Below are 21,360 nucleotides of genomic sequence, written 5' to 3'. Positions count from 1 at the left end.
AAAGGGGGGGGGGGGCTGGATTAATCTCCAGAGCCGCCTTTGTCTAAGATGAGAACTCTAAGGCTGGATGGATTCACATGAGTTTCCTCTTATTTCTAGCAGAGCATTTAAATAATCTAATTCTGTTTAATAGCTGTTCAAGATGCAATAATATGTCTAGTTGAGATAATTTATTCTGTGCTGTTCAAACTGCAGAGGTACACCTAGAAGAAAAAAGCTTAGAGTTCTAAAAGTTCAAGAGAACTGAAACGTCTAATTTAAGATAAGACTTTCTTTTCTCCCTTTTCTATTCTGTTTTTTCCTTGATCCTGATATTTATACTGGGCATGCCCTTCTCTTCCCAGAGGAAGGGAAGTAGTATTGGGTGTCAAGGCTAGTCTAATACCATGTTTTTCCATAGGGATGGTGTTGACCGTAAGCTCTTTGGTCCATGTTTTTTCTGTATATTTGTACAACACCTACCACATGGCTTCCATAAGAAGCATCAGAATTTGCCAAAATGGCATTTGGCTTTATTGGGGAAAGTTCATAGACAGTTTTAGAATAGAAAGACTAATGCACAGCATATTAGGACAATCCTTAAACAATGAAACAAATTGCTGAGAGCTGTGGTATATTTTCTGTTGTATCAAGACCTTATATCAAGGCTAGATGTCATTCTGTAAGATGTTTGCTAGGTAACTTGCCTGTTACCACATTCAGTATAGGAATCATTGGTTGGAACTGCATAGCTTGTTATACAGGAAGGCCAGGTGAATTGTTCTGCTGTCTTCTGGACCTCACATCTGTGCATTTAATACAAGCTAATGACTGACTAGAAAGCAATCACATATCCAGATTCTCTTGGAGAAATAGTTGAGTGACACTCAGGTATTACAAATGACCATGACTGGTTATGTCAGAAAGGTAGCTTCTCCAAAGGAAATTTCATTCAGACATCAGTGTCCCAAAATAAGCCTAACAGAAGCTGGCTATCCTCATAAAAGATTACTATACATTTATTAGAAATGGGTGCTATAGTTCTGGTGTTTTCGGGTAAAGGAAACTTTTCCTCTGTTTTAAAAGAATATATACAAAAAAATTCCTATAATGTGGACCCTGATGCATGAAAATCTCTCTCATACACTATTTTTGATGGTAGCGAACATTTATTGTAACTGTCTAGATGTGGCATTTACTTGGAGAAATAATTCCAGCTGCTAGGAGGCACCTCTTCAGTGACACGCTTGTCAAAATGTTCTGAACTGAGATGGTGGCAGGTTCTAAAATGTCTGTTACTGTCCTGGCCTGCATTTTAAAGCCAAATTATTCCCTCTGTCCAGATAATTTCCCTGTGGAATAGTGATACAGATTAGGGTTTTTTTTTTTAGAGGAAGTTTTAAAATATAGAGTGGAATGACTCAAATCAGAAGAGAATGAGTAGTTGTTTTCAGGTTTACCCTTAGATTATTCAATGTGACAGACTTCTCTGTCAGGGAAAAGAAAAAGCCTGGTTTTTTTTTTGTTTTTTTGGACTTGGAAGCAGTATGCGTCTGCCTCAACCTGGTGTGTGGTCCAAGTAATTTTTGCTTAGTGAAGAGGGGGAACTTTTGTTTCCGAATCCTTTGCAAAATCTGCTGGAATCATGAAGAACCTGGTGCCAATAATATAGGGTCACCTCACTCCAGTGGTGATAAGCAAAGAAGCAACAATGGACAATGATGCATTATTAAAAGGAGTGCCAGGAGAAGACAGAGCTAAATCCAGCTGCTGATAGAGGGAGGGTGAGCAGCACTTTAACAAGTAGGTGCTGAATTAGCGTGTGGTTTGGGACCCTAGGGTGAGTCAAACCATAGGGAATTTGGGGGCGTGGGAAATAGGATTGAAGGCAACCAAATGTACATAAAGGTGAAATGGTGATGTCTTAGAACTGCTAGCTCTAAATATCCCTGGTGTGGGACATCTATATCTTAACAATGCATTAATGAATCTTAAAGAAGTGTATCTTACAGTGCTTAGCTTTAGGCTTAAGCCTTTTAAACCAAGGTAAAAATATTTGCTTGTCTTGTTTTCTGTCGCTGAATGAGAGAAATCTATTGTGTTGCTAGACTGAATAGTACTGTTACTGGTTAGTATTCTAAGTAATAAATTAACTCGTTATTAAAACAGGTCAGACATGAGAAAGCATTGGTTGAATATATTCATTGTATTGTTCTTTTCAATATTGGTTAGATAATACTGTATTTACTCAAATATAAGACAGCCCCCCAATAATTAGTTTCTGTGTATGGAAAATGTAAAAATTAGTTAAGTTTTCCAGGTATAGAACCTAATTATTGGAGGTTTGCCTTGTATTTGTCCCCTTCCCTTTGCTACAGCAAGGAAAATAAATCTGGGGAGTCAGGTAGCCCCTTTCCCTCTGCTCTCACTCCTAACTTCCCCCTCCAGCCGCTTCCCACCTCCTTACTGTCGGACCATACTCTCCCTGGGTATATGGAAGTAAGGGGAAAATTTGAAAAATCTGATCTAGAAATAACATATATTTATAGTAATTTGCATATAGGCAAATTACTACAGGTACCCCATAGGCTTAGTTTATCCAGAATTGATGCATTTTACCTTTTTTTGAAACTGCTTCAAATTTTAGCACAGGTACTCCATAAACATACTTTTAGGGCATGTGTAGACGGAACGAGGGGCATATGTGCATGACACTTTAAAGCGGGTTAAATGGTTTTGCACCACTTTAACCGTGTTTGCATGTGTCGGCAGCATATTGTGCACTAATTCCAGCTGTTGTAGCATATTCAGCAGCATAATGCGCCTTAAATGACTTTGGGAGCAGCAAACTAAAACACCTCCAAGGAGTTTGTTTGCTGCCCTACAGCCATGGAGCGAAGCACCAGGCTCCACGTGGCTTGGGCTGTGCAGGCAGCCTGGCAGCAGCCCAGGAAGGCAGGCTCCAACGAAGTGGGTGGGGAGAAGTGGCGAGCCTGATTTCCCCTCTTCCCCCCACCCCTGGCCTGCCTGCCTGCTTGCCTGCATGAGCTGCATGCCTGCCATATTTGAAACCGTGGCTTTCACTTCCCTACTGATCAGGCGTGAGCAGTGGAGGGGCACAGCAGCTCCTTTTATTTTGTATGTTCCCCATGCACCCCCCCCCCCTCACTAATCACTCCTGATTAGTGGGGAGGTGAAAACCACTATTGTAAATATGGTGCTGTTTTTGCCTCCCAGCCAGCCACCAACAAATAGTGTGGCTGCTAGGGTCCCTTGCCCAGTCAGCAGAGAGTAGCAAAAATGGTGCCGTTTAAAACTGCGATTTTTGCCTCCCTGCCAGTCGGGAGCGAGCAGTGAGTAGTGGGGCCTCTCTGCCAATCAGTGGGGGTGGGGCCAGTGCACAGGGGAACCTGCAAGATTAAAGGAGTCACAGCACACCCCACTCCCACTTTGAACTTGGAAGGTCCCTAACTATATGGTAAATCATATGCCAATTTTATGGAAATGGCAGATTCCTCCCTAGCTTGCTTCTACAGCCATACAGTTGAGGGCAAGCAAAACTTGGGGGCATCCAAACCCCATTGCCTCCAGGCTTGGGCTTGCACATTGAATGCCTGCCAAAGGATATGGAAGCATCTGAAGCCCCAGGCGGGGGTGGAGGATGCTTGCTGTTAGTAGGGCCACATATGGTTCTTGGCTAACTCGTGGATTTGGAATCGATTTGGCTGATTTGACTTGGAACATGAACAATTTTCCCTTTAAAAAAATTTTTAAAAAATTGTTGTAATGGGGGGCTGCTTTTGCGTTTTCCCCCTAGCTGCTCCTTGGCCTTTTGGCTAGGAGCAAGCAAGACGAGGGGGCATCTGAATTCTGTGGCTTCCAGGCCTCGTGCCACCAAAACAAAAAAAAAGTTCCTATCAGTATGTTTGCAGAATATGGGCCATGTGTTTTGTAGTCATGCTTAGTGTAGGCAGTCAGTTTCCATTACTGAGCACATGCTACTTTTGGCAGCAGTTTAATGATAGACAATGTATTTAATAAGGTTTCCATGTATGTGAGTATAAGATGAGGGGCTTTTTTCCCCATGCTGATTGATGGGGGGGTGAACTTTGTCTTGTATTTGAGTTATATAGTATATTCATAAGAAGGGAACTGACTGCTATGAAGCTAGATGAAAGGTACAAATTGCCGGACCACATACAGTTCTCCTGCTTTTTGCCTTTTCTTTCAATTCCTGACATTACTTGACTTCTCTTTCTCCACTCATAGCTCATGTCTCTTCTTTCCCCTTCTCTCCCCCTCTAGGCCTGTACACATTTCTTTCCTGCACAATGTGATATCTGCCTTTCTTTCTTTTCTTCTAAATGTAATTTTATATATGACTTTTCTAACTTGCCCCGCCTCTCCTACTCCAATTGCCATATCTATCCCTTCAAGCGCACATTCACAGAGCTTGGAAATGATAGTGAACTAGCCACAAACCAGCATTTAAAAAGGGGAGGCGGTTGCCCATTTACAAATCCCAGTTGCTCCCTAGGATGTCTGCTAGGATGCTGTCCCTAAACCTTACTGATGGGTTCAATTTGTGTTGGCATTCAATCTTTGAAGCTTGTAGTGCCTTCTTCCCACTTCATTACTAGAAGGCAGAAGGAGCATTTTTCATTCCCCAAGGCTCCCACCACAGAACCACTTGACTGAAAGATTTTCGTGCATTCACCATCCTCTACTTTGCCCCCATTCCAGTGGCTGTTTCAGGAATCCTCTGCTTTTTCTTATTCCTTTCCCAATCTTCTGTTCAGTCCTTTTAGTGAATAGCTTCTGCTGTTGCTTCTCATGTTCAGAATTTAGCGTGAAACTGGTCAAATTCTTCTTGGTTTCTGTGCTGCCCACCCAGGAGGCTGTGTTGAGCCTTCATTCTGCTTCAGCTTGGACAGCTCTAAATAATCTGCAGAGACATAGGAGTCACCTGTCTGCAGCCTTTGGCAAGAGAGCATTCTGTCATTTTACAACTGATTGAGCTTTGGAGCATTCAAAAGACATTTTCAACTGCAAAAACAGAACGCTTTCTTGACCTAAACCTTAAATTCTGCAGAAAGTCTCACTTTGTAAGGCCGGTGTATTAATTTATTATAATAAAAATAGTAAAGTCTACTAGGCGTAGATAATGAAAACACTTCAGTTTTAAAATTCTAAAATCCAGCGTCTTTTTCTTCCAAAAGAACCATAAAAGCTACTTACGTATGGGGTAGACCCATGATGGTGTCCCTTTCAGCCTTGCACTTTGTCTTACCTTTGTTTTAATTTTGTGCATGCAAAATAGTCATAATTTTTTTTCAGTGCAGTGTTTATTTTGGGTTTTTTTAGGGCACTTAACCAAGGAAAGGATCTACAGGGCTATTTTATTCTCCCAGCTGGATTTTGTACAGCAATAGTAGTTCAGTGTCTTTGTCTGCAGTTTTCAGCTTGTATCCAGGTGTCAACTCATGCTGGTTTGACTTATCAGAACACTTGAACATGGAGTATCTGAAGGAAAGACAGTGCCTTCAGTTGTTTGGATACAGATGTGAATAAATAGGTTTGATAGTCAGGGGTACATTTTCCTCTGGCTTGTCTGAAATGAATGCATTTTAGGTAATTCTCTCTGGAAAGATTTTCCATCCAGGTTCTTCTGTAGTATTCTGTGCTATGCATGCTGTGGCTTTGTCTGCTGGTGTCCATGTTTAGGGGAGAGGTTAAAGATTATGTACACAGCCAGTGTTTTTTGTTCCATGTACGATTTTACTGGGGGGGTGTTCCTGTTATGATGAATGCATATTTTTGTTTGATACTCAATGCAGATTCCATCATAACATCTGTTAGCCTCTAAAATGGCTTCTGTTGATTTGTTTCCTTTTAGGTTTTACTGGCATCTTGTGTGAGGAAAATATAAATAATTGTGATCCTGACCCTTGCCACCATGGTAAATGCCAAGATGGTATTGATTCATACACATGTGTCTGCAATCCTGGATACATGGGTGCCATTTGTAGTGAACAGATTGATGAATGCTACAGCAACCCGTGCCTTAATCAAGGACGCTGCATTGACTTGGTGAATGGTTACCAATGCAACTGTTTACCAGGCACATCAGGTACATAAGGGACAGGACGGTAGGGTAGATAAAAATGAAGACTTCAGAAACTATTTAAAAAATTATGGTTTAGTCAGAAAAGTTCTGTATATACATGTCTCTGTCTCTTTTCTGTTACCTGTTTTATAGTTTTAAACTTCCAAAGTGCTTGTTTCTTTAAACTAATATGCTAGCTGTTGGCAGAAAGTATCTAGGTATAATAAAAAATTCTAAGAAGTTTCACACTTAAAATGATTATTTGTGGTGAAAAGGGGTGAGTTCAGGGTGCCACTATTGCCTTTTAAGTGGAAAAGCATTGAATGTAAAATTTACCATTGAATGTAAAATTGATAAGCAAATAGCACGTGCTGTATTCACAGCTGTAGCCTCCTCCTGATGTATTGACCTTCAGGTCAAGAAATCTGAAAGATTCCAGCCAGGCCATGCATCTTGTCAGGGTTTAACGTGCATGATTCTTGAGTCACTTAAATTCCACACTTGAGAGACCAAATTTTGATGTACGATGTCAGCTTCTGTTTCAAAAAAAAAAGAGGGGTGGGGACCTGTGTATAGGATTTCATCAGCTTTGTTAGAATATTGAAAGGCAAAATTATTCGCATGAAAATAAAAACTGTTTCAAAGGGGTGGACATGATATCAAAAAAACTTTTTGTTATAAATTAGCTCCTGATGGTTCCAACAAGCGGATAGTCCAGTTGTAGTCAGTGGCACTATTTTTATAAGTAAGACTATATTTAAGTATTGTTAGGCTCAGGACTTTGATTTTTCAGTCTTCTGTTTTTTGGCTCTAGCATTGTTTCCAAATAGGATTCTGAACCATGAGTGGCATTAGGAAAAAGCCAGTGCAAGTCAGTTAAAATTAAATTTTAATCTAAAATTGAAGAAAAATTATCAAATTACCACATTTTCTCACATATAACATACACCTTTTTCCCAAAAACCAGCTGCTGGAAATTAGGGTGCATACTTTAGATAAGGAAATTTAGTAATAGGAGCTTCTGCTGCACAAGCCTCGACTCAGGAAACAGAGGGGGATAAGAGAAAGTAATGCTGCATGTGCTGCACAAGGGATTCCCTACCTGCTGGCTATGGTTGCTTTCTCTTTCGCCTGGCAGAGGCTTATGCTGGAGAAGCTGACAGACTGCTGTGTGTCCACCCAGTTCCGCTCAAAAAAAACAGGAGCCTTTGGGCATTTTTTGGCTTAACAAGCAGCAGTACCTGCAGTGTCCTACATCAAAGGGGTTAACAGTGCAGCCCCACAGTGTTTTGCTCCTTCCCAACTGTAGTTGCTCATGTTTTCCTTGGGGAAAATACCATACTTATCAGTATTTTTAAGTAAATACCTTTTTGTCTTCATTCTGCTTTCAAAAACAAAGTGCATATTTTATTCAAGGGCATGTTGCATGTGAGAAAATATGGTAGTTTTACAACTAATCACCCTGGCTAAATGGACTTAAATCATTCCATTTACTAACAAGAAAAATTATTGGTATCACCCTGATTTTAAATTGTTCCATCCTGTGAAATGTTTTTCCATGGGAGCCATGCTCTGACCACCTAAGAGCCTGTTTTTAAAGGAGAAAAAAAATCAGAACTGCCTTGCCTTGTGTCAAATATTGAGTCTGTTTTCCAAATGAATATTGTAGTTAACGTATTCCCAATATGGCTGATTCCTTATGCTGGGGATCCAAATTAATCTATTACTCACTCAGTCTTTGAATAGGTATTCTAATCATGTAAGTCAACGTGTTATTTCTAAGCAGTTTGAGTACTTTAACTTGATTTATTTTTTTCAGGAGACCTAATTTCAGTGTCATTGTTTTGTTAAGTTGTGCCTGGATTTAATTGAATGTTTCTCTTTTTTTTTTTTTTTTTAAAGGAGTGAACTGCGAGAATAACTTTGATGACTGTGCAAATAAACCCTGCATTCATGGGACCTGTATAGATGGCATTAACCAGTACAGTTGCATTTGCAACCCAGGAGTTACCGGTAAATCTTTCAGTTAGCTGATAATTGTCTTTAGTTTTGTTGTGAAGATTTTTGTCCCTGGATTTGATAGGCAGTGGTCCATTTAGTGGGTGTTCTTAGTGAATTTAATCTTAAATTTAACATTTTTTGCCAGCGAGCTAAAGAAGTATCATTCTTACCATGTAATTACTGTATTTACCTGAATCCAAGACAAGGGTCTTTTTCCCCATTTAATGTGTGTGTGAGGAAGAAGCCCTAGTCTAGGATTTGAATAAAAGGCAGAGGGGGCACAGGTGGATGCTGCAGCTCCAGCTAGGGCCCCAACCCAGGGTCTGGATTAGTTGGAGCTGCAGCTGCTGCCTGCCACCTCTGCCTGCCACCACTGCTTGCCCTCTAACTCTAGCAAGGCTCTGGCCCTGTTTAGCCTGGGCTCCAGGGTCAGCTTGGAGCTGCCAACACTACAACAGCTGCTGCGTGGCTGGGTTAGGGCCAGAGTGAGGCTCAAGCCAAGTCAGAGTCACAATAGGAGGGTAAGGGGAGTGGGGGATGGGACAGGGGTCAGACAGAGGGAACTAGGCACTGGGAGGGGAGGCAGTGCTTGGGAAGTGCAGGTGCTGTGGGGGACCAGGTACTGTGGGGGGAACAAGTGGTGAGGGGGATGGGGAGCAAATTTTGTGAGGCAGAGGTCAAGCCACTAGGCTCCCCTACTGACTGGCCTCCGTTCCCCACCCTCCCCCAAACACTGCCCCACCGCCACTCCTTTCCCTGTTGCAGCAGTGGAAGGAACACGTTTTAGATGACTCTCCAAAAATTAGATTCTATACTTGGAAAATTATAACCAGTTTTTATATTTTTCCATGTATAGGAATCTGTTTGGTTGGGGGAGTCATTTTAAATGCAGAGTTGTCTTGCATTCAGGTCAACATGTTAAGTCCAATCTTGAATCCATTCTTTGCAGCTTCACAAGAAATAGTAACTCAAAAAATCTCAATGGATTTATTTACAGTTTCTTTGTTGGAACAAGAAGACTGTACATCATGGTGAGGAGTTCTGATTAAATAGTGCTTAGGGAATTTGGCCAGTTCTGTCTACAAAGTAAAATGTATCCAAGTGCAAATGCAAATCATTCATTCAGTGTTACAGCATGTGCTAAGCTGCTATTCAGCCTTATTATCACAAGGGCTTCACTATTTTCTACTCAGCCAGTGTACTGTTACACAGATGTTTATGTTCGATGGTGTGAAAATTGTTCTGTTCTTATTAGAGTCATAAGGGTTTGTATTCTGCAAGTATTAAACATAACTCTTCAATGGTCTATAATTTTTTTAAGCTGTATTGAGTATCACAGTAGATCAGCCCTAGACCTGTTCCTAGCTTTTTAAGACCTTTGTCAAAGAAGGCTGACGTGTGTGGTATGTTCTGTAAGTTGTATTGCATAATAAGTTCATAAAATAATTGCAGGTGAAGCAATATGCTTGATACCTAGTTATGATATGATTTATTTTTACCATCGTTAACTGAATGATTCCAGTTGGAAGTGTTCCATTTTTTTCTCTCAGATGTTGCACCAAATGAGATTTTGCATATTTTATGCATTTCTATGGGCATCTTTGTGACCTTCCAACTAAAAGAAGGAAATTCCCTTTCTTGAAATTAGAAATACATCCCAGTTCAACAAAATGGATCAAGGCATGGTCCTGACCAATTTTTCTTTGGGTCTCCCTTACTTTTGGGGCACTTGTTTGCCTTTCAGTTAAATTCTTGCTGTTCTGTTAAAGAGTTGTGATTTTTTTTTTAATACACCAAAGTGTTTCAGTCTTCGGCTCAGCCACTTGTCTGCAGCCTGACTTCTTGACTTGGATACATTCCTTTTCAAGCGTGGAATACCTTTTAATCTGTAGTAGTACCCCAGCTATGGGAAGCCCTTTCTAGAGTGTCAAGCATGTACCTTAAGGAACAGATAAAGGTTACAGGAGCTGGGAAGTCAAATGGAGTTTTATGGAGTTATTAAATACAAATTTTGTTGCAACGTTTTCACATTTTCAAAAAGTGTATTAAATACAGGTGGTCTGCTTTGATACCCCCAGCTTACAAAAATACTAATTGGATTCAAATCCTATTGATTTTTTAAAACAAATAAAATTGTGATAATGTGCAGAATTGATCTCTTTATGCTGACTTGGCATTGACAAGCATCAAGATGCAGTGACTCAGTGTTCCTGCATGCATGCTGAATGCATCTATATAAGAAATAATTAATAAGTGATATTCTGTTTAGGTCCAAGATGTAATACTGATATTGATGAATGTATCTCTGGTCCCTGTCACAATGGTGGAACATGTGTCAATGAAATGAATGGATTTCGATGTATATGTCCTGAAGGCTACCATCACCCCACCTGTCACTCACAGACAGATGAATGTCTTAATAGTCCTTGTGTGCATGGCAACTGCACACATGATGTCAACGGGTGAGTTCTACATCATGTTAAGTACTTTGAAGTTCTTATGCAAAAATTGTACATGCGTTCAGTAGGCTTTAGCTGTTTTTACTATAGTCCTAGATAGAGATTTTAGTCTGTAAGGACTTGCAATATGTAAAGAAACTTTTTCCACCATAACAGTTGAAAAAAGTAACTTCAAAGGCCGCATCTATCTTTTAAAATCTTATAACTGGTAGCAGCAGGAAGTCACTGACAGATGTCTTTGAAAGCAAATAGGTAGATGTGAGGGGAAAAAAGCACATGTAAGAGTGTAATGTTATGTACCATTTACAATGAAGGCAGTTGAGCTTTTTGTTCTTACTTTGTTCTCTCTTTACCATTTTGATTTGCTGATTGTAAGTAGGCAATCCTAAATATTCTAAAAGTGCCTCCACCTTTGAATTAGTCTTGTTCAGAACATGCCCATAATATGCAGTGAAGCTTGGGATATTTTCTTTCTAATTTATGTTAAGTGAAACTTGTTCATGTTGCAGCAGATTGTGACCATTTTTGAAGAGATCAGTGTAGGCTAGCTGTATCTTGTCATGCAAACCTTTCAAAGACAGAAAATTGTGCAGTGGGGTGCTCAGTTTTGGTTTGGTCTCTTTTGTGACTGTACTACGCTGCAATATGCTTATGTTGGAGAAAACAGGTTGGAGAAGTTAGGTTGCATGGAGAGCAAGGTTTGTGAGGGCCTGTACAAGTGTGTTCCAAGTTCTCAAACTAGTCATTGAGAAACCTCCATTTCCCTCACCAAAGAGCTTCACCCTGCTTGTGGTAGCAAGTTCTGTTTTGCCTGAGAAGCGAAGAAGAGTCATTGATCACAGTCTTTATCGCAGAAGTCTAGGTGGGTTTTTTTGGGATATTCTTCTCTGTTAGTGTGAAGAAATGCTGCAGTATTCCATAGTATTCAGAGTTGCAGAAGGGCTGATAACTTCATTTAATGCTCTCCTCTGAATCTATCAGTTCACTTGGGCATGGCAGCAATATTGTGGTGGGCCATGTCAAATGCTGTGGAAGTATAAGAGGATCAGAATGGTTCTCTACCCTGTTTCCATTAGCCGTGGGAGACCTTTTTTTAGAGCCACTCAGATATTTTCATGCCCATGTCTTATCCTGAATCCTGATTGGGCCAAGTCTAAAATATTAACTCTGGATGCACACTCAGTTGGCCTTTGGCTAGATTCTCTATGGTCTTATTCAAGGAAAGGAAGTGTGACACTGGATGGTGTGAAGCTAGAACTGGTGTGAGGTGGGTTTGAGTGTTGGTTTTATCTGTATTGCCTTGCAGGAGGCAGGGGAGACTCCTTCTCCTGAATGAGATACTGGCTCTTTTGGTTTCAAGCAGCATCAGTTATTCATGATTATTTTAGTATCCCAGAAAGCCATGAGTTGAATTCTCAGGTCTTGGGTCGATTACTTTAATGTGTCCATTACCTCTTGATGAGTGAACTTGCTGAACTCAGGGATTTCAGGGGGACTGTTGGTTGGCAAGTGTTGGTGGAGAGGATCCATGCCATTTGAGAAGCCTATTTGAATGTGTTTGAACTCCTCTGAGAGATGATGGTTTTTCATGCTTGGTGTATGTTCTGATACGGACCTTTAGGAACCTGGGAGCAATGGGGTGATATACCAGTCTGGGTAACCTCTTATGATAGGTTGTACAAGCCAAGAAGATTGTCTTGGTCTTTTAATACAACTTTGGCATAGGCTTAGGAAAAAAAAATCTCATTCTGTCCATGTCATCCTTCATTTTCTACCATTGCCTCTCGCGTTTCCGCCCTTCTCCATCTGGTGCTGGGCCTCAGGATACTGAGGAGATTATGGGATGGGAGGAGCCATTTGAGGGCCAGTGTGTCAAAAGCATTGGCTAGAGTTCAAGGATGAGTCTCCAGATCCTCAGCTCTGACGCATGGGTGGAGTGTTGCTATATATCTAGCAGGCTTTGGAAGCTGATGGAGTATGTGGTGGCTGATTCCAGCTGCTTTAATTTGGACACATTTCCCTGTTTTAACTCTGTATTTCAAAACCATCTTTCTTCCTTACTGTCACCTTGTTTCTTTTGCTCAAATAAATATGTTAACATAGTTTGCCAAGAAAACTGCAATGCAGACCAGACGTGTACTTTATTAAAAGGACTAATAACTGGAAAGAAGCTTTGACGATTGGGTTGTTTTAATATTTGTTAAGTGTTACACCTGGTGTAAGTTAATAGAAAAGTTGATGAGTCATGTTTACAAGGGTAATCATTTATTTCCTCTAAGGTTGTCTACTTGCCTAATTTTGTGAATAGAAGCACTTCAGAATAATACTGAAATATGCTGTTCTCTTTCAGGTATGTGTGTCTCTGTGACCCAGGTTGGACTGGAATGGACTGTGAAGTAGAGGAAAATGAGTGTAGGTCAAATCCGTGCCAGAATGGAGGAACCTGTGACAATCTGGTGAATGGATATAGATGCACCTGCAGGAGAGGATTCAAAGGTGAAGGACCATTCAGTGACAATTTCACCTTTCATAAGTTTTTTTAATCATCTTGGTGATACGTATTTTGTCTTGAATTAAATGGAAATATGAAACATGAAGGGGAGATCTGATCACCATAACATGGAATTTAAAATGAGAATAATATTTTAATTGAAAGGAATCAGATATTACTATGATGCAATCACTGTAGACGTGACATCCATATAGAAACATATATTAAATCCCTGTATAGACATTCTTCTTGAGAATTAAAGTGACCTTAATTCAGTTTAGCTGAATTTGTTTTGGAAGCAAATTGAGCAAAATCCAATTAAGGTCAGTGTATTTCTGAAGGAGGATGTGAACACAGGCTTAATGTGCTTTAACTACCCCTCTTTAACTTCAAGCCTGTTATTAGTTTCGAATAACTTTCCTCAGTGTGCAAAAGCCCTAACTGTAGTAGCTGCACTTTTGTTCTTTTCCTGGACTTTTGAGTGGTCTCAGTAGTTAGGCTTCATGCCTTTACTTATCCCAGGGTTGTATTCTGCAGTTCTCATTCTTAGACTGAACCAGGGGCCAGAGCTCCAGAATATCAGCCATTCTCACTTACTGTGTGAAGCTGAGTTCAGATTCCTGTAGTTCTTCCTTTGAGCCATCTATGATCAGTGGTATATGCTGATTAAACAGCATTCCTAAAACTTTATACTTTTTCAGTTGGAACAAAGTATTTATAGAAAAGACTTTTAAAAATACAATTTGAATTCGTCTCTGTCCTACTTTTAAAGGGTCACAAATCTGTGGTGAGCTAGGCAGGTCTCATTTCTTCTGACTAACTCCTGCAGGGTCTTGTGTCTAGATCTGGTCCCCCATCTAAAAAAACAATGCCCATCTCCTGGGAGAAGGATTTTTTTAGAACTGCCAGCTCTGTTTTGGTCTGGGTTCCTAGGCTTTGATCCTTCTGGTCAAAACTAGTCCTGTAGGTTGGCGGCTGCTGCTGGGAAATCCTCAAACCATTCTCCCTTAACAACTCTCAGCTGTTTGCTAAAGGGGTAGTTCACTCAAACTATTCTTTTCCTTCATGTTGTCTCTCCATTGTGTTAATCCTGTTTATCCATACGCTGAATAGTCCAATTACCTAGCTAACATACTGTATTTATAAGTGATTGCAAAAGACTTCCAGACTTCCAGCTCTTTTGCAACCAGTTTTAGTAATTTGAACTGAATCAGGGTGTGGACACATACATTTGGAGCCCTTTCAAAAGGGCAGCAGCTGTTATTTTTCATCTTTGGTTGAAGTTGGAGTGGTTTTACTACATTTGAATAATTATCAGTTTATTCACATGCAGTAATTATAACATACCAGCTGCAACCCTTTTGAAAGATTTCCAAATGTACTTATGACCACAGCCTTGGTGACACTAGCGGTACTTGACCCCCATTAAAAATGGATGCTGACAAAATGGAAAGGTGCTTGGGCATATGAGGGATTACCAGAGTTTCCATCTACCATACAGCTGCTATAATAGGAAAGGGAACCTCCTTGGTGGAAAAAGAGGCTGTCCCATAGGGAGAGGGGAGTTCTCTCCTCCCCACTGAAAAGGTCCCAGGCGGTGGTTACTCATTTGTTGAAGTTGATTGTTTCCTAGAGATAAAGTAAACCCTAAGGAAAGGTGTCCAAGAGGCCTGGCGTTTCCAGCCATGGCTTCTGCATCTACCCTCTTCTTCAGATAGATCGGGGCGGGCATTTATTTTGGGTGGAGGACAAGCCTTTTGGCAAGCCTTCGAGGGCCACATGACAGGCAGCTAGGGGCAGATAAATATTAATTTTCTAAACTTTTTAGGGGTCCTGTGAGCTGGATGGAATGGCCTGGCAGGCCACATTTTGCCCACCCCTGAGAGAGACCCTAGTAAACTGAATTCATTTAATTCGGTCACCCACCACTAAGTCTCTGTATGTGGGTATCCTTGACTAAATCTCCTGATCCTGTCCTTCAACCCTCAGTAGTGGAGCAACCTTTTTGGTGCAGCTAGATATGCTAACTTCAAACCCATCCCTTGGTGCGTGTGGCATACTGTTAATCCACTTGTCCTGTTCTTTCCACAAACTGCCCCATTTCACTTGGGACCACAGTGATATAATTGCTTGCTTTTGCTCAGCTTCTCCTTAAAGAAGAGCTGTGATCTTCCTTTTCTCCAACTCTAGTGACTAAGAGGAAATGCTGTCCATTTCCCCATGGGATAATGACTTGAGTCCCACCTCTTTACTCCTGTGGGCACTGAGTTCCTACTGATACGTTCTCCCCACACAGGTGTGAACTGCCAGATAGTGCAGGCTCCTTGCTCCCCTGATCCTTGTGAGAATTCTGGAATCTGCCAAGAATCATCCGGCTCTGATGGATATATCTGTCTGTGTGCTCCTGGCTGGGAAGGTAATGTAGGCAGGAGGAGAGACGGGAAGGGCAGGGATAAGTTTCAGTGTTAATATTGAGAATGGTAATTAGCTGTGTTAGTCTGAAGTCAGGCAATAAGCAGGGCAGGGTGGCACCTTTAAAGACTAGAGGCATAAGCTTTTGTAAGCTACAGTCTACTTCATCAGATGCTATAAATGGACTTTCATTTTAAGATTAAATATCTTCAGGATTATTGTATGTTGTTTGACTCTTGATCTCTGTGAGATCTTTTACTTGTATCCTTCTTTCAGGAGAGAGATGTACGGTGGATATTGATGAGTGCGTGTCAAAGCCCTGCAGGAATCATGCTGTCTGCCACAACATTCAAGGCAGCTACCTGTGTGAATGCAACCCAGGCTTCACTGGGGGAGACTGCGAAAGCAACATTGATGACTGCCTTTCAAGTAAGTGTGGAACAAAACAGGCAGATTGTTTTCCCATAGAAATAACTCAGTCTGCTTAACAGTGACTGCCCTTGGTAGATGTATGAAATCAGTATCTTTTATAAAACCTTATCTTGAACATACTCAGCCTTGTAAAACTTACACCTCTGGGACAGAAATGGGCACTTAGAAGTTCTCTGATAGAAGCTGTCTGTAATAATCAGAACGGTAGGAGTCATATGCCAAGTGTGAGTTTGAATGTTTCTCATGCATTCATAACAAGCTGAAACTGAGACTCATGTTTGTGAAGTTTTTATGTATGCTAGAATCAGTGTAACATCCTAGGCTTGTGTGCCTTGAAAGTTAAATCAGATTAAGGCTCAGCATGGATATAAAGTGCAGTACTTATTCCTGAATAACTCATATATATGTTTATTCTGAAAGCAAATTAAACTAAAAAGCAGCAGGCACTCTCCTTGTAGAATAAGTATTTGCACATAGTTACTCGTGTAGTTAAGGTTACCAGAACTAAAGCTGAAGCAGATTTGATCAAGAGATTTTCGTGAATTGAATTGCTTTATAGAAAGGAAACTACCTACCTACTCAGGTTTTTGCCTGTTGAACATCAGATATTTATAAAGAAAAGGGAGACAGCTTAACATTTTTCAGGAGGACTTGCTTTCAAAGTTCTGAAAAGAAGTTTACTACATGAAGAGTGCCCTGTTAAAAATCTCTCCAGCACTGCTGCAGATACCATTTTGGTATATTTCATTTGGTCTGTTTTTTGAATGTTTTTTTCTGAACAAGTTGGTATAGAACAGTCAATACTAAGGTCATTTTGATTTGGTATGTGGATCGTGTAACCTCATCCCCTGGAAGGAGATTAGATTATTGGTAGTGCTGTTGCATTTGTTCTAGGACTCCAGTGTAAAAGGACACTTTCATAGGCTGCTTTGAAAAAAAAAGGCTTTATCTTAGTTATTTTGATATCTAAAATCCCACATGATTCACATGTTTTACCCTATCTGAAAGTAAAGTCACAAGATTGATCTAGCATGATTCCTAGTACTTTAAACACATCCAAAAGGAGGGTTTGCAGAACTCACCAAATTAAGTCAGCTGTAGCAATAACAAAAACCTTCTTTGATTTGGGCCAACTGTCTTTACATCCCAGAAGTAAATGGACCCTTCCAATAATGAAAACACAGTGAAGAGCTGATATAATCACCCCCTTTACTTGTTTGCAAATATGCAGTGCTGACAATCAATGTTCAGCTTTCAGCCCTAGTTACAGTGACTGACTGCCATAGGCACAGCACTTTATAGCTGCCAAGAGTTTGACTTTTTAAGTACTTATCTCTGCAATGGCTTTGTGACCTTTAAATGGATGCAGGTGTTCTTTCTACCAATGCAGACTTTAATCATATGAACATATTTTTCCAGTAGTAAATACTTTCTCCATGGTTGGATTGTACCTTTGCATAATGAAGGCCTGTGTCTTACTGCACCAGCATCAGAGGACTAGCTAAAGCTTGCACCAAAGATTGCCATACCATTCTTCATTCAAGCTAACAACTGTGCAGCCTCATTTTGGCATTTTTTAAATTGATATTTTGATAAATTAATGGAGGGTGTGGTGTGATGGGGCAAGGAGCTTTTGGCTCAATGGTCAGTGTGTGTGAGATGGTATTGTGTTTGAGGGCACTAGGCTGAGGTATACAGGTAGCCCTCGTGTTAGCTGGGAAGATGTCTGGTAAACCCATGCTTCATGGCTTTTGCTTTTCACCAGTTTTTTATTTACAGGATAATCATGTGGAATTTAGTATTAAATTATATTTTTTGCTATAGATTGGTTTGTAGAAGTTGACAGAAATGCTCTTTCCACAGGGCAACTACTCAGAGCCAGTCCCTTCCCTGCTTTTACCTTGATTAATAACTTTTATTTGTGGTGTTGTTATAGACCCCTGCCAGAATGGAGCTTCATGTGTGGATGGGGTGAACTCTTTCTCATGCATCTGTCTGCCTGGGTTCCAAGGGGAGCAGTGTCAGACAGATACCAATGAGTGTCTGAGTGAACCATGCAAGAATGGAGGCACCTGCTCTGACTATGTCAACAGCTACACATGCAAGTGCCCAGCAGGATTTGAGGGGACCAATTGTGAGAACAACATCAATGAATGCACTGAGAGGCAAGTACATTTACATTTCTTTTGACAGTGTGAGTGAGTAGCTACGAAATACTGCCTGGTGGTTTGGAAGCCAGTCCCATTCAGGAGTAATGTTAGAAATGGGCCTGCTATTTTCCTGACATGTGGCATAAGGACCTAACTGAGTTGCAGGCAAAGGATACTGGCTTAACTTGTGACTTAACACAGGACTGCACTTCCCCAAAGGAGCCAGCTGTAACAGAACTCCTTTTCCGGGCCTGTTCTTTGTGCCTGAGCAGAGACAGTGTCCCACAGCTTAGAAGCATTGACCCACAGTTACCTGGGGGTGTGCCTTTGTGCACACAGGTACATTACAGGAACTGGGTAAAACATACTGCTTTGCAGAACCTAGATGCTTATGGCAGGTGAGGTATTTGATGAACTTAAGTAAAAGGTTCAGTTCTGCATTGAAATTCATTCTGTCTTTAGCCATCAGGAAATAAACCAGTCTTTTGGAGGTGCATAGAGCTGAAAGATGCAAGAAATATCAAATCTCTGTCCAAATGTCTCTCCTTGGAGGTTTTTAAGACCTGGTTAGACAAAGGCTTGGCTGGGATGGTATAGTTGCGGACAGTCCTACTTTGAGCAGGGGGTTGGACTAGATGACCTCCTGAGGTCCCTTCCAACACTAACTTTTTATGATTCTAGGGTTAACTCTGTCACTGTCAACCAAAAGTCACTGAGTTGCAGTTAGCTGAATTTTGGCTTTAGTTCCCCATCATAGGACAATTCAGTCAAACCTTTCCTTTTCCTTGGTTGAGGAGCCACCACACCTAGGGTGTCATCGTTTTTTGAAGATGGTCTCTGGCCCAATCTTTTCTATTGAAGTTGGGATCAAATTCAGGCTATGTTTTTATGTCAACAGTTAGGCCAGGAATACATTTTAATTGAGGAAATTTTCCAGCATGGAGTCATTGGCAGTTTCCCTCTTTGCCTTGCCATGGCTTTAAGGCTTGACAATCATCTCGCTGGGGTCGTTTGATCCCAGTACTCTTTCCTGCCATGGTAGGGGGTCAGACTTGATGATCTGTTCAGGTCCCTTCCGACCCTACTAACTATGAAACTATGAAATGATCATGAGCAGGTGCAATTTTCAGTCTTTGGAAGCTAGGTAGTGTTCAGCCTATTGAGACAGGAAAGTGGGTCAGCTCAATAAAAGGTAGTTGGTCTTTGGCAGCTATAGCTCATTTGCCAAGCAGTTCAGCTCAGTCAAAGCTAAGATCATTAATTAGAACTTGTACTGCAGAGCAAAGTTCAGAGAGATGAGTCAGCAGCCTCCTACACAAAGGCCATCTTGATGCTGTGGAAAGAAGTCTTTGATCACTTTTGATTTTGTCTCTTGAAGTTGATAATATGTGTTCTGTGCATGTGCTTTAATAAAATTTGCCATCTTGATTCCTGTTCCAGAAGGGCTTCATACTGACAGGCAGTTTTCAGCAAGTGCCTTGGAGCACATGCTGTAATGAGGGGTCTCAACATCAGGTAACACTTGTTTAGCCAAATTTTTGGTTGTTGTTTCATAGGGTGGAAATAGATGTCACCTCTGTGCCACCATAAAATTTTTTTACGGCAGCCCAAAGGCCAAGTAAACAGATACCTGTACCCCTGACTGTACCACAAATGCCGCAAATTTGTGGCTGCACCAAAGGTGGTGATACTTTCTGCCACTTTATTGCACTAGAGATCTGTGCGCTTCATGATGCAAGACTGCAGGCAGCCTGGAGCCAGCAGGCATTCCCAGGGCTTGTGGGGCCTTGATTCTGTGCACCCTGGGAATTCTTGTGAAGGATCAGGCCCCTCAAAGCCTAGGAGCACCTGCCTGACTTTCCCCTCTTATAGAGATGCACCCTGGGCAATCTCTGGGGCATGTCATTAAGCAGGAAGCCCTAGCATCTCCACTTATGGAGCTGTGTTGCAGGGTATCTTCAAGGCTTGTCTCTGTTTAAGTGGACAATGTGTTGCCTGTTGTTCCACAGGCTTGGACCCCTGCCTGATGCTGAGACAGCAGGTGACATACATTTTGCCCTATAAAGCCGATCAGCTATGGCAGGGCACATCCTGCTGCAGCTGATCTGCTTCTTTTGGTGACTTCTGCTTATACCCACAGAGAGAGGAAGTTAGCCATAGAGCACTCAGTGAAGCAGTTTTTCCCCACCACTGTTTGCTGTGGTAAGATCATTCAGTTTTCCGAAGAGTTTTTCTGCCATTGTACACCTTGTACAATGATGTGCTATGTTCATGGGAATATGAGAGAAACAAGATCCTGCTTGACAGATCTTGCTTCTTGATTATTGTACATCTTGATACCTTCAAAAAACAAGAATTATTTTATAACTGTCTCTTTTCATTCAAAATGTTAGTCTATAAGAGCTGAGCATAAATAATGGAACTTTCACATAATTGCAAGGGAAAAAATTGTTTATTACATTCCATGAGTTTTTTTTCCTTTACTTGACTCATCATTTCTTTAAGAAGTATTCAAGACTCATCAAGCTGCCTTGCAGCTTTGTTCTCTAAAATCAGTCATGCCATATGAACAACCCTCAAATTGATATGGTATGATGCTTCTAGGACATTCGCATAAATGCCACCAAAACTGTTACTGCTTTCTCGACTGTCTTCCTTAGGGAAATATGTACTTCAAAGAGCTGGACTTTGTGGTGGGCTGACATTGGAGTAGACAGAGTTTCGTTGTGTGATTGGATAGTAGGCAAATGATTCACTGAGGAACTAGTTTACTTTCCTTACCCCTTGTGGTCAATCCAGTGAGTGGTTGGAATCATGTAATTTAACAGCTGTTTGTTACCTTCTCAAAAGCTGTTAATTAGTAGCTGGAGCATATTTGTGCTTGTGACGACTGTTCCTTTGAAACTGAAAAATTCAAAGTTGGTTTTGGCATACCACTTCCAACCAGCTCACGTACTACAGATTGGGAATAATCTTTTGAAGGGAAAATCATGGAAGCCCTTTCTGTCAGTACATTTAGGTTGAGAGGGAATATTTGAGCAATGCTGCCTCAACAGAGGTGAGGTAGGTGACCTAATGATAAGCATTTATTTCCAGACCAGGGAATCCTCAAATTGTGGTTCAACATATTTGCCGATTATGTGATTCTGGTTCTTGCCTGCAGCAGACTGACTGTATTTAAAGATATTCAGATTTAAATTTCCTTATTTTTCTTCAGTACATGTAATTGCAGTGGTTGCAAAAGGGATGTTATATGTGCTAATGGGAGGGGAGGAAGTCTGAGCAATTGAAGTCTGAACAGTGGAAGTTGTCATTAGTAATATGTTGAGG

At 41.0% G+C, this 21,360-nt stretch overlaps 1 protein-coding gene across 2 annotated transcripts in view; it reads left to right on the top strand.

Moving 5' to 3' along the window:
- NOTCH2 (notch 2) overlaps window positions 1–21,360 on the top strand; it is a 150,158-nt gene that overhangs the window by 79,759 nt on the left and 49,039 nt on the right. For both annotated transcript variants that reach the window (XM_019501982.1, XM_019501983.1), the window contains exons 11-17: window positions 5,876–6,109; window positions 7,988–8,098; window positions 10,356–10,548; window positions 12,896–13,041; window positions 15,333–15,452; window positions 15,725–15,877; window positions 17,817–18,045. In XM_019501982.1, coding sequence (XP_019357527.1) covers window positions 5,876–6,109; window positions 7,988–8,098; window positions 10,356–10,548; window positions 12,896–13,041; window positions 15,333–15,452; window positions 15,725–15,877; window positions 17,817–18,045 — 1,186 coding nt within the window. The remainder of the gene's footprint in view (window positions 1–5,875; window positions 6,110–7,987; window positions 8,099–10,355; window positions 10,549–12,895; window positions 13,042–15,332; window positions 15,453–15,724; window positions 15,878–17,816; window positions 18,046–21,360) is intronic.

Source organism: Gavialis gangeticus, unplaced genomic scaffold (assembly GCF_001723915.1).
Source record: "Gavialis gangeticus isolate Ggan-Ray unplaced genomic scaffold, GavGan_comp1, whole genome shotgun sequence".
Taxonomy (NCBI): domain Eukaryota; kingdom Metazoa; phylum Chordata; order Crocodylia; family Gavialidae; genus Gavialis; species Gavialis gangeticus.
Note: the sequence above shows the minus strand (reverse complement) of the source record. Positions and strands in the feature narration are given on the sequence as shown.